Source organism: Euphorbia lathyris, chromosome 4, assembly GCF_963576675.1.
Source record: "Euphorbia lathyris chromosome 4, ddEupLath1.1, whole genome shotgun sequence".
In the NCBI taxonomy this organism is placed as follows: Eukaryota; Viridiplantae; Streptophyta; class Magnoliopsida; order Malpighiales; family Euphorbiaceae; genus Euphorbia; species Euphorbia lathyris.
This window is the reverse complement of record NC_088913.1, coordinates 30,611,354-30,625,389: the sequence shown is the minus strand read 5'-3', so window position 1 is coordinate 30,625,389 and position 14,036 is coordinate 30,611,354. Positions and strand designations below refer to the sequence as shown.

The 14,036-nt window shown below is 35.3% G+C and overlaps 2 protein-coding genes across 2 annotated transcripts; both read right to left on the bottom strand.

The window, feature by feature from the left end:
- Positions 1 to 2,869: 2,869 nt before the first annotated feature.
- On the bottom strand, positions 2,870 to 6,025 carry LOC136227119 (cytokinin riboside 5'-monophosphate phosphoribohydrolase LOG7-like). The gene is made up of 6 exons (XM_066015820.1): positions 6,006 to 6,025; positions 4,606 to 4,693; positions 4,430 to 4,527; positions 4,323 to 4,346; positions 4,065 to 4,242; positions 2,870 to 2,971 (listed from the first exon to the last, which is right to left on the bottom strand). Exons 1-6 carry the CDS (start codon positions 6,023 to 6,025, stop codon positions 2,870 to 2,872), a joined length of 510 nt encoding a protein of 169 aa, XP_065871892.1.
- A 3,818-nt stretch (positions 6,026 to 9,843) lies between these two features.
- Positions 9,844 to 13,049, bottom strand: LOC136226933 (disease resistance protein RPM1-like). Its single transcript, XM_066015628.1, has one exon. The coding sequence runs from the start codon at positions 12,846 to 12,848 to the stop codon at positions 9,876 to 9,878; it is 2,973 nt and encodes a 990-aa protein (XP_065871700.1). The 5' UTR covers positions 12,849 to 13,049; the 3' UTR covers positions 9,844 to 9,875.
- Between the last annotated feature and the right edge of the window lie 987 nt (positions 13,050 to 14,036).

Genomic DNA, 14,036 nt, shown 5'->3' with positions numbered 1-14,036 from the left:
TAACCTTAATAGATAGACTCCCTCTTCTCCTGCGCCAAAATTAATGCCCTTATTCGTCTTTTTGCACAAACCGCTATTATCAATCAGCTAATTTTTACCAAACAGGTCTACACAAACAGCTAATCAAATCAGTTAGTCAAATCAGCTAATGTAATCAGCTAACAGCTAATGTAATCAGCTATCAGCTAACAGCTAATGTAATCAGCTATCAGCTAACAGCTAATTCCTAAACAGGGCCTAAATGTACACCTACTCTTGCCTCCTCTTCTTACCCATATACGAAAAACATGTCCCAAGCTGATACTGGAATGAAACTTTGGAATCCTACCCTCCTGATTTCCTCAACCAAAACACTACTTAACCAAACAAAGATGATGAAACACTAGAAGAAAAAGAAGAAATTATTCAAAATGATCCACTGCTTCCGGTTATAGATCTTGAACATCTGACCCTGGAAAATCTGAGAGAAGCTTGTAAGAACTGGAAAATAACAAAATATAAAAATATCTATATTATTTGATTGTTAACATAATTCTACTATTTTTAAGCAATTCTGGAAATAAATTATTGATTTTTTCTCTTGGATATAATTGGAATTCATTTTGTTTTAAATAAAATCATTTCATCTCTGGAAATGACCACCTTGAAAAGATTAAGATTTTTTAGAGAGAGAAATGGAAAGAGAGAGATTGAAAACTTTTAGAGAGGGAAGAGATAGAGAGAGAAATGGAAAGAGAGAGATAAGATGCCAAAAATGGAGGAAGAGAGTGTGGAGTGGGTTCTATTTTCTTCAATTTGGAAGGGATGAGGGTATTTTAGTAATTTCATATTAGGGGTGAAATTTTTTTACTTTCAAAGTGGTCAAAATGCTGACGTGACAACGTTGACTTATGTTGACCGGTCATTTTTATCGTCTGTACACTTTAGTGAGAGGTCACCAGAAGGTTATATACTTTAGTGTGAACAAATTTTGGTTGTACACCAAAGTGTGAAAACAGATAAAAGTTGTACACCACGTGTGTAATTTACCCACTTTTCTAGGCGTAAAAGTCAAACATGAGGTCACTAACCAAATACCTAAGACTCTTGTTTTAAATTGAAAAGAGAAACAAGAGCATGAAAATGAGCAATCGAGCACCTCCTTAAGGATTCATTTTAACCATATGAGATATGGATATAAAAAGGCGGGACAGAGCGAGGATTTTCATATCTCCACTCCCTCATCAATCACTGATCTATTGAGGTTTTTCTTTCCCAACATCTAAATGGGGACAAATTTTGTCCATGTCTCCAACCCGCGGGGATACCCATTTCCTATTTTATTATTTTTTTTAAATATATTATAAAACTTTTATTCTATTTTCATAAATAATAAGATTAAATTTGAGTTGAATGACGAAAAAATAGAATAAAATTTGGGATAAGGTGCAAAAATACCCCTAACGTTTACAGTTAGGAGCAATTTTACTCCTAACGTTGGCAAGTTGGCTCAATTTCAGAAATTATTATAAAATACAAATATTTTGTTCTTTATTCTGCACCAATTGCATATCAGTTCGTTTAAAAAAATATTTCATATTTTTTGTGATTTAATAATAGAATTTGAGGTTAATATTTATTAATTCGGTGAAATATATTGAATTCTTTTTGTCCAACTCGTAAAATAGACACTATATTTTTTAATTTTTTTCACGTCTAATCATATGTTTATGATCTATCACTAATGAGTGATAAAATGATTCACATGTGAAGTGTAGATGACAAAATTCATGACCGAAAGACAGTTTGATGAATTATTTTTAAAATTGATCCAACTTGACAACGTTAAAGATAAAATTGCTCTTGGCTGCCAACGTTATAGGTAAAATTACTCATAGTTGTAAACATTAGGAGTATTTTTTTTTTTTGTACATTATCCCATAAAATTTAATTGACCTAGTAATAATTCTTAAAAAATCACAAAAACCAAATAAAAAATAAATGTTAAACTTGAAACAAGAATATGGAAATCCACAAAGATCCCACGAGATATAGTGTTTAGTTCGGTTGATGAAACATCAACTTTGAACTTTTTCGATGAAAATATTAGTATTTTGAAGTTGTTCACAAAAAAGTTATTTATATTTATTTAATTTTGAAAAAAGTATTATTTTTATTTTTACACAACATATTTTTTCTTTAATATCATTTTTATCTCTATAATATTATTCCCAAATAAATTTTTATTTAGTTATTTAGGTTATGTTTATTAATTTATGTATTACAATTTTATTTTTATATTTTATTTACTGATTAATTTAAAACCACGTTTAAACATTTTACATACTAATAACAACGTTTAACAACAATTTACCAAATACTAATAATTAATCGGTTAATAACAAATAATTTGTTTTTTCATTCACAACCTTATGTAGACAAATACTAGTACACATGAAACTAACTTTCAGTCTATCACTCTTAAGAACAAAATACTCCAATTATACAATCGTATGACATTAAAACACAACAAAAGATAGTTCAATTAAGTGATAATTTCAGTCAGGTTGGTGATACAAAGCTGATAGAGCGAAGTTGAAATCCAAAAGATGGGACAATAAGAGGCGGGATTTCATGATTGTCAAAAGAGTAGAGTACATAAACTCCACACTTTTTCACCGTGAAATTACTACTTTCTGTAAATGACAACATTGTTTCCAAACAAGTAGAGTTTTGAACCGACAAACTTTCTAGAGTTGACGGAAGCTCTAGTACATATTAAGTCCCTTATTGTCCCTTAAATAAAATGTTCTCAACTCAGAAAATTGTTAAATGGTCGCAGGGAGCTTCTTTAAATTATTCCTATCTAAATAAAATTCCAACAATGACTTCAAAGAGCCAAGATTGTCTGAAATTTCTGAAAGGCCACAATCTTCCAAAACGAGCGGTCGTCAGAAAAGGCAAGCTTGTGAAAGGAGGTAATATCATATCTCTACAACTCAAAAATTCAATCTTGACCAAACAGTCGATGATAGTATTCTAATACCACTCCTGGTTAAATCAAGTTCCTCTAGAGATTTTAGATTCCCAATGTTCTCTGGAAATTCCTCCAGATTTTGACACTCGCTTATGGAAAGAAATTTAAGAGACTTCAAACTGCAAATGTGTCTTAGAGCATGGTGTTTGCAACTTTGGGTGCCACCTAAAAAAAATACATCCCATTACAGAGCTTCATTATTTTAATATTTGATAGGGTAAAAGAATTTTAATTAAATAAATTGGATTGAAAACATAATTTGTCTAACTAATTACAAAGCAAAAATAGGATAAAGTAGGATGGGGCCGTCGATGGACAGCAGATTTTGCTTTCCTTGGCACCAGACGCGTCTCACTTAGCGCGTGGCTTGCACAGACCCTCCAATTCTTTCTTAAGCAATATTGTGATAACTTTATGCGTAAATTTTATTATTTTTGGTAACAAACTAAAAGTAGATACAACCATTCTAATGGTTGGTTACTACTTTTTGAGCAAAGAGATAAGGAAAGAGTCCCCACTAAAGTTGCTCTTATAAGTTATGAAAAAATACTTTCTTATAGCACATAGGATGCCATAATGCTGAGAAACTCCGCGGGTAAATTACATACGTGGTGTACAACCTTTACCCGTAATCACACTTTGGTGTACAACCAAAATTTTGTCACACTAAACTGTACAACCTTTTAGTGACCTCCCACTAAAGTGTACAGCAGGTAAAAATGACCGGTCAATGCTCAGTCAACGCGCCACCTCAGCTTTGACCGGTCAAAAAGTCAAAAAAATTCAACCACTTAATATAAAATTACTTCTATACCCCTATCTCTTCATATCTTCATCTTCTTCCTTCTATTTCTTTCTCTCTCTTCAAATTTGTTTCTCTCTCTAACCCCTCTCTTTGAATTTCTTTATCTCTCTAACCTCTCTCACTAAAATCCCCTAATCTATCTTTGAGAATACAATACAATAACTCCTTTTCCTCAAATTAATCTCATTTTAATTATTACAATTAACTCTTCTAATTTTATAATTAATTAACATAACTAATTACCGGCTTTTCATGGATTCCAAGCTGAGCCCATGTGATCACTTCCAGAAGCTCTTCCAAGGTTCCATAACCACCTGGTAATGCTATAAAAGCATCAGCTTGGCGAGCCATCTCCGCCTTGCGCTGGTGCCTGCCGGATACAGCTCTTACTTTCCCTACTGTCTCTCCGGTAATTTGATAATAACAATTTATTAATCACCGTATAATCAACTTCGGTTAAACGAATTTAACTCTTAATTAGTAAATTAATTACCTCTCGGGGGCATAAGAGTCTTTGGTATCACTCTGCAAAACAAAATCAAAAAATCAGAATGTAAATTCAATTATGAGAAAAACAGAGAGATAATTCTCCGGTTAAATTAAATTACCCCAAAACATGGCGGCCGCCGTCGTTAACAGCTTGAGAAACCAGGCCCATTAAACCGATACTTCCTCCGCGATAAACCAGATCAATGTTCCTTTCAACCTGTAATTAGTGATTGGGGTTAAGCTAATTAAGTTGATTTAGCCCCCAATTAATGAGAAAACAGAGGAAGTTTTGTACCAGTTGATGGGCAAGTTGAAGAGCGGAAAGCTGGAAGCTAGGGTTTTTGTCGGGGCTGCTGCCGCAAAAAACACAAATACGTCTGAATCTGAAAATGATGGAAGGTAGGTGTTGAGTTTCCATAATTGGGATTTTGTATTTGATCAAACAGAGACCCGAAAAGGAAAAGGAGTTATTGTATTGTTGAGAAGTCTGATATCAATTGAAATTGAAATTGATAATTCTGTTTTCAAAGGGAGAGGTTAGAGAGGTTAGAGAGATAAAGAAATTCAAAGAGAGATGTTAGAGAGAGAAACAAATTTGAAGAGAGAGAAAGAAATAGAAGGAAGAAGATGAAGATATGAAGAGATAGGGGTATAGAAGTAATTTTATATTAAGTGGTTGAATTTTTTTGACTTTTTGACCGGTCAAAGCTGAGGTTGCGCGTTGACTGAGCATTGACCGGTCATTTTTACCTGCTGTACACTTTAGTGGGAGGTCACTAAAAGGTTGTACAGTTTAGTGTGACAAAATTTTGGTTGTACACCAAAGTGTGATTACGGGTAAAGGTTGTACACCATGTATGTAATTTACCCAAAACTCCGCAATTGGCAAAGTTTCTTACCATTACCGTGTCTAAGGTTAGGGATGGTAACAGATAGGGTACTCGTTTATTTTTTTTCATTACGTGTACCCGTCTTAGTACCCATTTAAACAGTGGATACTCTTACTTGTTAAGAATCAATAATAAAACAAAAAATGTTATAAATTTAATAAATTATCTATAAATAATTCATCTATTCTTCAAAAAAAAAAAAAAAATCATCTACAGATTTAACAAATATTCCAAATTAAAAAATTATTAATCAACCCTAATTAATAAAAAAAAGTTGGTTTATGGGTTAAAGTTAATGGATGAAAGTCAAATATATGGAGGGTAGTAGGTATCTAGGTTATTCTCATACGTGTCACGTTTTTTTTTTTTTTTGAGTTCATACTCGCACCATACATTTTTATACAGGGTACAGATAATCTCATTAGGATCGGACAGGGGTCTGGAGGGCTCTGGCCCCCCGACCATTAGAACTACCTCTATTATGGATGGTTTCGGCTCTCTATTTCCGATAAATTAAGGTTCAGAGTGGTTAATTAACTAATTGTGTTTGTATTTAATTATAAAATTTAACTACATTAATATATAATAGACGATAAATTTCTCTAAATTTATTCAAAACGATTCAAATTTATTTTTATAGTTCACATCTAACTTATTATTTTTTTTTTTTGAGAAGTTTTATAATTGATAGGTAAAAATTAGTTTTAGACCCTTAGATAATAACAAGGGAATTTTTTTTTTAATCAAATTTGATTTAGCAAACTTTGCAAGCATAAAATCAGCCCGACCAGTCTCTATTTGGCACTGAGATTGGCTGCCATCCATAGTTAAGGTGCGTAATAGGGCAAATTATTAGAAACACTCGGTTTTTCATGTCACTCGGAGGACCTTCCATATATATTTTGACAATCCACACATATTATAAGAGGTCCCACTATTTTAATTTTTACGTGAGATAACAATACACGTGTCTAAATATGAATTGGGGATCCTCCAAATGATATGAAAAACCTTATGCTTAATATAAGAACTCGCGTAATAGGGCTGTTTTAACTATCCACTTCAAATAAAAACAACCCCAAACATGTTCGTCAAAAAAACAACCCCAAATATTTACCGGATTGACAATTTCTTTTCAAATAACACCAATTTGGTGTTAAACGCAGATTAGTGTGATGGTTGGAGATGGCAAGTTGGCAACTCCTTCTTATTCCCTCGTCTCTGTCCGGCGCTCTCTCCTCTCTTACATCTCTTCCTTTGGTCGTCATTTTCCGGCGCATTCCCCCACCTGAGCTTGGGGTGTATGTCATCCTTGCATTACTGAACTGCCACTTACCTCTTTAATATGCCTCTCACTCTCTCTCTCTCAATAGCTTAGGAATTTCATGAGTCTGTTTATTTTTATTTATTTTGTGTAAACTGACTGGATAGTTGGGTCGATTGTGTTGAGATTATTGAGTTCAATTTATGGTTAATTAGTTGTTACCTCTTTTTGATATGCTCATGGTTTTTTTATACTTTTTTACCATGATTTTTCTTCCAAGGTCTGTTTTGGTGACTGGTATCTGTTAGCTTAGCTCGATTGTTGTTTCAAAGATTTTAGGAAATAATTCCTAATTTTCAAGTCAGTTAACCTTGCTCTTGGAATTCAGTATCAATGTTCTATTCATAGGTTTAGTTTTTAATTTAATCAACATTTGGACTGAGATTGATTTCTATTTCATCTTCAAGTTTCTTGTCTCCAATATTAGTACCTGTTCGACCGCCAGAGATATTTTGATATTTGATCCACTGTACCCGAAATCTTTCATCTTTTTGTTGAGGGTTTCTTTGGTCGATAAATGGGACAAATTTGTCAAGCTCCATAGAAGCATTTGAAGCATTTCTAGATTTTTAAATAGGCATCTAATCTAAATATTTAAATGACCCATTTGAATAATGGTTCGTTGGAAAATATGGTTGGATGACGAGCACAACCTAAAGAAGGAAGACATTTGCAGTTAAATGGTCTATCCAGTTATTTAGAGGGGCCATCTAAAATGTGCTGAAACTTTATGTCATTTGGGCTGTTTTTCAAATTTGTCTTGAGTTTATGTAACCTTTTTATCATTCTAATTGAATTGAAGGCTTTTATGCCCTTGTTATGGAAAAACCTCCATGGAAGCTTGCGAGCAAGCTTGAATCCTTTTGTGATATCTTTGTTTGTTTAGCGTTAAAATCTTCTAACATTTCTTTCTCTTAACACCTCTCAACATTACTTTTCCCATTATCCTAAAAGGAAAAAAAGTTTATATTCCTTAACTTGATGAATGTGTCAGGAAAATATGAAGTGAGCACAGTGGACGTTGCTTCTTCAGATGTGCTCAACTGAAGAGTGCCAAAAAGGATACCAAAGACCTCTCAAGTCTAAGTATTGCCATCCTATTCTTGTATGTTTTCTTTCTTACTATTGAGGAGTCTAGATGTGTATACAAATGGATTTCTATGCTTGTATTCTTGAGCACTCTCTTTGGACTTGCTAATTTGATCACGTTCAGTTAAAGGAATGTTATTTGATTGAACATAGAATACTTAGATGCATATCTAGGAATTATGTATTTTTCTAGCTGCATCGTCTCCTTTCATATTTGTGTGTCCTCCATATCCGATGAAGGCATGTCTTTTAGCTAGCAAGATCCTTGAATCTAATAGCTTACTTGGAATTGACTCTTTATTGTAGAGAACCGAGTTGCATTGCTTAATGCATGCAACTTGTCTGTTATTTCTTTTTCTCTTATCTATCATATGTAGAGTTCCATTTGATCCAATTTTTTTTTTTTTATAACGTTTACCTATAGATTACTATGGAAATCCATTAGCGGAGTCATCCACAAATTTTTGGGATCTATTCGTGAGTGTAGCAGACGTGTTAGTACTGATAGACCAGTGTCTCTCAGTGACACACATCACAAACGAATTTTTCGTGGATCACCAACGGGAATACAGGTTTTCTTGTAGTGGCTAAAGCTAAAGATACTCATCTAAGATCAGGCCTGCCAACAAGTGATAGAGGTATTGTTACGTATTCGTAGAGTTCAAGGACCTAAAGTGTAATTAGGATCCTGAAGGGTAGTTAATTCTGTTAAGTGGTGTGCAATTCTCATTCCGAGAGATTGTGTTTATTCCTTGTTGTTTTATTGCTTTATTATTTTAACTTTAGCTTATTTTGGATTGTAGTAGTCGGTTATGCCAGCTGGCAGAACCTTTTCCTTTGTAACCGTTTGCTGTATTGGCTATTTAGAGGTCATGCCTCTTTCTTAGCTGGGTATCAAAAAACCTAATGAAAAGTTATTCTCTTTTTTTTTTTTGGTAAGAATGAAAAGTTATTCTCTCATTCTTCCCTAATCTTCTTATTCTTCCCAATCTCTCTCTCTATCTTCTTATATCTCTTCTTCTTCCCTAATTCTAGGTCAGAATTGTACTTCTGACAGGTATGACCATATTTAAGTATCTCTTCCAGTTATCATATGCTTAATATTTAGTTGTTTGAGCCAGCTGGAGCTGCTTAAGGCAGGGTTGGACCGTTCCACTCTTAATTACAGTATGTTTTTTCTCCAATGATACGTTTGGATTGAAATTGATGGACTCACAACCAAAGGAACAACATTTTTATTTAATTAAAGTACATAAATGAAGTACAAGATCTCGACAAAAAAACTAAAAATAGTTCCTGTACTTGTCAAAATATTGACTTTAAGCACCTGTATTTTGACTTAGTGGCTTTTCATCCTTGAACTTTTATTTTTAGTGAAATCTGGCTCTCTTTAACTGCACTACCATGCCTGTCTTTAGTGTACGGTTAAATATGTGGTAGGTGGAGATAACTGCTACTTAAGATCCATGTAAGACACATTTTTTATGAAATTTTTCTCTGAAGTCATATCTTTCATGAAAAAAAAAGGGTCTAAAATGTGTTCTATGTGGCTCTTACATGGCAACTATTTCCATCTCACTCACGTTTTAACAAGATGTTGAAGACATGCATGATGGAGCCCTTAGAGGGGTGTTCATTTCACTTGAAAAAGATTTCACTGTTAGAGGAGAGTTTCGACATACTCCTAAAGTATATGTTCTGTTAATATGAAAGTAACATATGTTTTCTTTATTATAGCCTAGAAACCTCCAGCAACAAACCCTTCATTTTTATTAAGGAGCATATACATCAGTAGGATTCTAGAATTTCTCCTGTTAGTGGGCTGCTAGATGTTACCGAAAATTAAAGTTCAATGGAAAATTCCGTGAACTTAAAGTTAATATTTTAACAAGAACATGGTGCCATTTTTTGTCTTTATCCTAAAAGGTTCCTAAATGAACTGATGTCTTTTTTGTTTATTTCTTTTGTTTAATAGCACGCGGTGTCCTGGATGAGCCTCAATTGTGGGAGGCACCTTTAAGTTCGTACCACATCCAGACTAATCCTCTTCTTGCATCATGAAGGCTGATTAAGAAGTTTAAGTGTCGGTCAAAGTGATAGCTCCATATAAGAGCAGGGATCAAACCCCTAACTGCTCTTAAAGAGTGAGAGTACCTCAACCACTCACACCAAAAGACTTATGCTGCAAAACATGCAAATATTTATTTCAAAAGAATGTTGTCATGTTCACTCAAATATACATGGATTTTGATCCGAATGGTACTATTGCCATTGATAAAATGTTGCAACTATAATAATTATGACTGACATCATACCAATTATAGGTGTTAAACCACAGCCACCTCCATCTTTGGCGACGGCAGACAACTGCCTGGCGTAAGTTGTCGTATTGATGATCCTACGGTCAGGCTGCGCAAGGATTTCCTTTCTGAATCTCTCCAAGGAAAAGACATCCCAACTACCATTATTCCAGTAAGTATAGAAGTTGACCTCCGGGACTCGTGCAACCCTTGTATAATCTCCATATTCATCTCGATCCGGATGTAATGTCATGATCAATTCTATTGGCATATTAATGAACTCTACTACTTTCAGCCTGTGGAGATGTTCTATGCCAGATGGAACCTTCTTCAGTAGCTGACACCTCTGAACAATTAGCTTTTGAAGACAGCGCATTGCTCCTCGCCCCACACTTATCTCTTTGAGTCTATCTAGTTTGTTTATACCCAAAAACTTCAGCTTTTTAAATCCTCCTTCAAATCTCAGTGTCTCTCCATCATAGGCCTCCAAAAATTCAAGGTGTAACAAATTGGGCAAACGTTGAAGATCTGGCAGTGGATTTTCAGTTAACCTACTCCATTTGAAGACCAACTTCTTCAAATTATCTAGAGAAGACATCCACCTTGGTAGTGTCCCTAAACATCCTGTCAGGTATAGTCTTTGAAGATATGTTGGAGCTGAATTCAAGGGATTCAAATTGATGACCTCACTTTCCTTGATTGAGGAAAGCGATAATGTACGAAGATTTGTCAGCTTCAGAATGGAAGAACACAGATGTTCACCATCTTCTTCCCTCATATTTACAATGCCCAACCTTCTCAGCCTTTTCAGCGTTCCTAATTCTTGCAAGAGACTGGTATTTCCGTTTGGCTCTAAGAAACAAAGCTTTTGTAGGGATTGCAGACCCCGTATATGAGTTGTGGTCGGTAGCCTAAACCCAATCGTGTACTTGGTCTGCAGATGATCATCAACCTCAGTTTCATACCGGTAAACAAGTAGGTGGCGAAGTTTCTGGAGATTCACGATTGAAGTGGGCAACTCTGTGACACAAGAATTCTTCAAATCTAGAGTTTCCAGGTACTGCAATTTCTGGATAGAGCTCGGGATGGAATTCACCTTGGTATCCCTCAAACTCAGATACTTTAAGAGCAAGAGAGTGGTAACTTCGTCTGGAAAAACCTGCAAAGGTGTGCCACTCAGATCTAACACGAACAACATTTTCAAATGGGCAGAAGTCAAACTAAATGGTAGAAATTCCGGTAAAGGTTCTAGCCCGGAAAACACAAGTAACGAACACAATCTAGAGGCAAAGTAAGGTGTACGTGTTCCTGCCCCGGCATTGTGAATGGATAAGCGACGGACTTTTTCAGGGATTATGCTTCCTTCTGTAACTTTTGCTGCGAAACTCAGCTCCTTAGCCTTGGAGATGATAACCTCACGCAGAAGACCTTGGATACGGCATCTTTTTACCCGGTCATCACTGGTTGTCTCTACAACTTGGATTAAGCTTCTTTCTATGAGTCCATTCAGGTAGCTTTCTGCAACTTCCTCTAATGTCTTCCCTTCAGTTCTTGTCACAAATCCTTCTGCTATCCACAATCTAATGAGTCTCATCTTTTCAATTGGATAGCATTCAGGAAAGATGCAGAAGTAGAGTAAGCAAGATTGGAGATTGGAAGGTAGAAAATAGTAACTAAGTAAGAGTACTTTTCTCATTCTTCCCAGACTGTCACTGCCTTGTATTTCAGCACCAAGGCTTCGGTAAACCATCTCCCATTCCTCTAGCCTGCTGGTGTCTACTGCAGCTAAAACTCCGCTAATTGCTACGATTGCTAGTGGCAATCCCTCGCATTTATTTAGGATTCGATCCGAAATATTCAACAGGTTTTCAGGACAAGGATTTCTCTGAAATGTGTAGTTGCAGAAGAGTGCCCAAGATTCTTGTCTAGGCAATGGCTCCATCCTGTAGATTCTATCAGAAGATTCAGAGCAGCAGCGATTGGCAACCGGTAAAATCTGTGTTGTGAGCAAAATTCGGCTGCCCTTATTGTTGTTTGGAAATGCCATTTGAAATACATCCCAAGCTTCATGTTCCCATACATCGTCTAAGACAATAAGGTACCTTCTTTTCACAAGGAAATCATTTATTACACTCGCCAGAGAATAACTGCCCATATTGTCCACTCCGGAAGGATTTGGCCGCCTCATTCTCTGTAAGAGCTGTTGGAGCATGTCTTTTAGAAGGTCAACTGTCTTGAAATGTCGAGTAAGCGTGATCCAAGCACGGAATTTGAAGTGTTTTTTCACCTCAGCATCATCATATACTTGTTTAATTAGCGTAGTTTTACCCAGCCCTCCTTCTCCGACCACTGAAACAGCTTCACGGTCTGACTTGCTGTTAAGGAGCCACCCAATAAGATGATTTTTGGGCCTTGTGATGCCTACCAAATTGCGTTGATCGAGAAGCGCATCTGGTTGGTCATTCCGCTGTATTGCAGTGCCTCCATCGTTGATTCCTCGCAATCTGATATTTTGGTTGGTGGTTTGTAATGAGTTGTAGGTCTCTGTTATGTCATGTAATCTGCTTCTGATTCCTTTCATCCTTTTAGCAATTTGATGACGAGCTTTCAGAGAGTAAATGAAGTGACAAGTCTTTTCAAGAGTAGTAGTACAGGTTCCTGTATGGCCGCGATTATGTGCAAAATGCAGTTTGAATTCATCAAGAACATCTTGCATGTCAAAGCTTGTGTCTCTTAAGTTGTTGACCCAGGCTTTGATTAGATCATTACTGTTATGCTCTTCATTTACCTCTGCAACTCTTAAAAAGGCCGACGTCAAAGCGAATCCATCCTCCATGAACGTGACATCTGCTTCAACGCCGTTTAGTAACTTGTACTCTTCTTTTAGAAATGCCGAGAGTTGAGTCAGTAGGAACTTTACTGTTCCATCGGCCATTGCTTTTTGTGTAGGAATTGAGCAAAAGAAAAAGGCTCAATACAAGGATGAAGGTTTGTTATGGTATCAGATTGTGAAATGAATATGCTTCACTAAGATGTGGTGAGGTGATGTCATTTTTAATCTTAAAGTGAAGCTTCTTATAATGGTACAATGCAGATCTGGATCTACCATGTCTGGTGTATCTCCAAATTCATCCAAGTCAACTATGTAAAATTCATGTTTTGTTTGAGAATTCTATTATGGTTCGGATTAACTGGTCTTAAATATTGACATCTCATTAGTTGTATTGACGTGTTACCATATTCTTTTGGGTAAATTTCAAAAAAAACCCCTGTGGTTTCACTTTTTTACCAAAAAAGGATTGTGGTTTTTTTCGTTTCAAATACAGGACTGTGGTTTATTCCGCTACACTATTTACGGATTTGGTGAAGATGCCGTTAATTTGCTGACGTGGCTGAAGGGCAATTATGGGTTTTTAAAAAAATTGGGATAAATTTTTTTAAAAACAACCCTGTGGTTTCACTTTTTTGCAGAAAAATGATTGTGGTTTTTTTTTCTTTTCAAATACAGGACTGTGATTTATTCCATTACACTATTTACGGATTTGGTGAAGATGTCGTTTATTTGCAGACGTGACTGAAGGGCAAATATGAGTTTTTTAAAAAAATTGACTATAAAAGGCTTTGAACAACCATGTGAGATTGCGCTCATGTGAGATTTTATAGTCAATATTGTAGCCACAAAATAGTTATAAAAAATTTATTGATCAATTTTTTTAAAAATCCATATTTACTCTTCAGCCACGTTAGCAAATAAACGACATCTTCACCAAATCCGTAAATAGTGTAAAGAATAAATCACAGTCCTGTATTTGAAAAGAAAAAAACCATAGTCATTTTTCTGCAAAAAAGTGAAACCACAGGGTTTTTTTTAAATTTATCCTAATTTTTTTAAAAATCCATAATTGCCCTTCAGCCACGTCAGCAAATTAACGGCATCTTCACCAAATCCGTAAATAGTGTAACGGAATAAACCACAGTCCTGTATTTGAAACGAAAAAAACCACAGTCCTTTTTTGGCAAAAAAGTGAAACCACAGGGGTTTTTTTTGAAATTTACCTTATTCTTTTTTGTTACATGTAAGGATAGGTCTATCCACTTTTAAGATCAAAGCAAACCACAATAT

What these genes read in the sequence shown, in the direction of transcription:
- LOC136227119 (XM_066015820.1), bottom strand. Translation starts at nt 6,025, where the DNA reads ATGGATGGCAGCCAATCTCA. An exon ending in TTCAACTTGCCCATCAACTG is followed by an intron (nt 4,528 to 4,605) that starts GTACAAAACTTC and finishes CACTAATTACAG; the next exon opens with GTTGAAAGGAACATTGATCT. An exon ending in GGCGGCCGCCATGTTTTGGG is followed by an intron (nt 4,347 to 4,429) that starts GTAATTTAATTT and finishes TTTGTTTTGCAG; the next exon opens with AGTGATACCAAAGACTCTTA.
- LOC136226933 (XM_066015628.1), bottom strand. Translation starts at nt 12,848, where the DNA reads ATGGCCGATGGAACAGTAAAGTTCCTACTGACTCAACTCTCGGCATTT.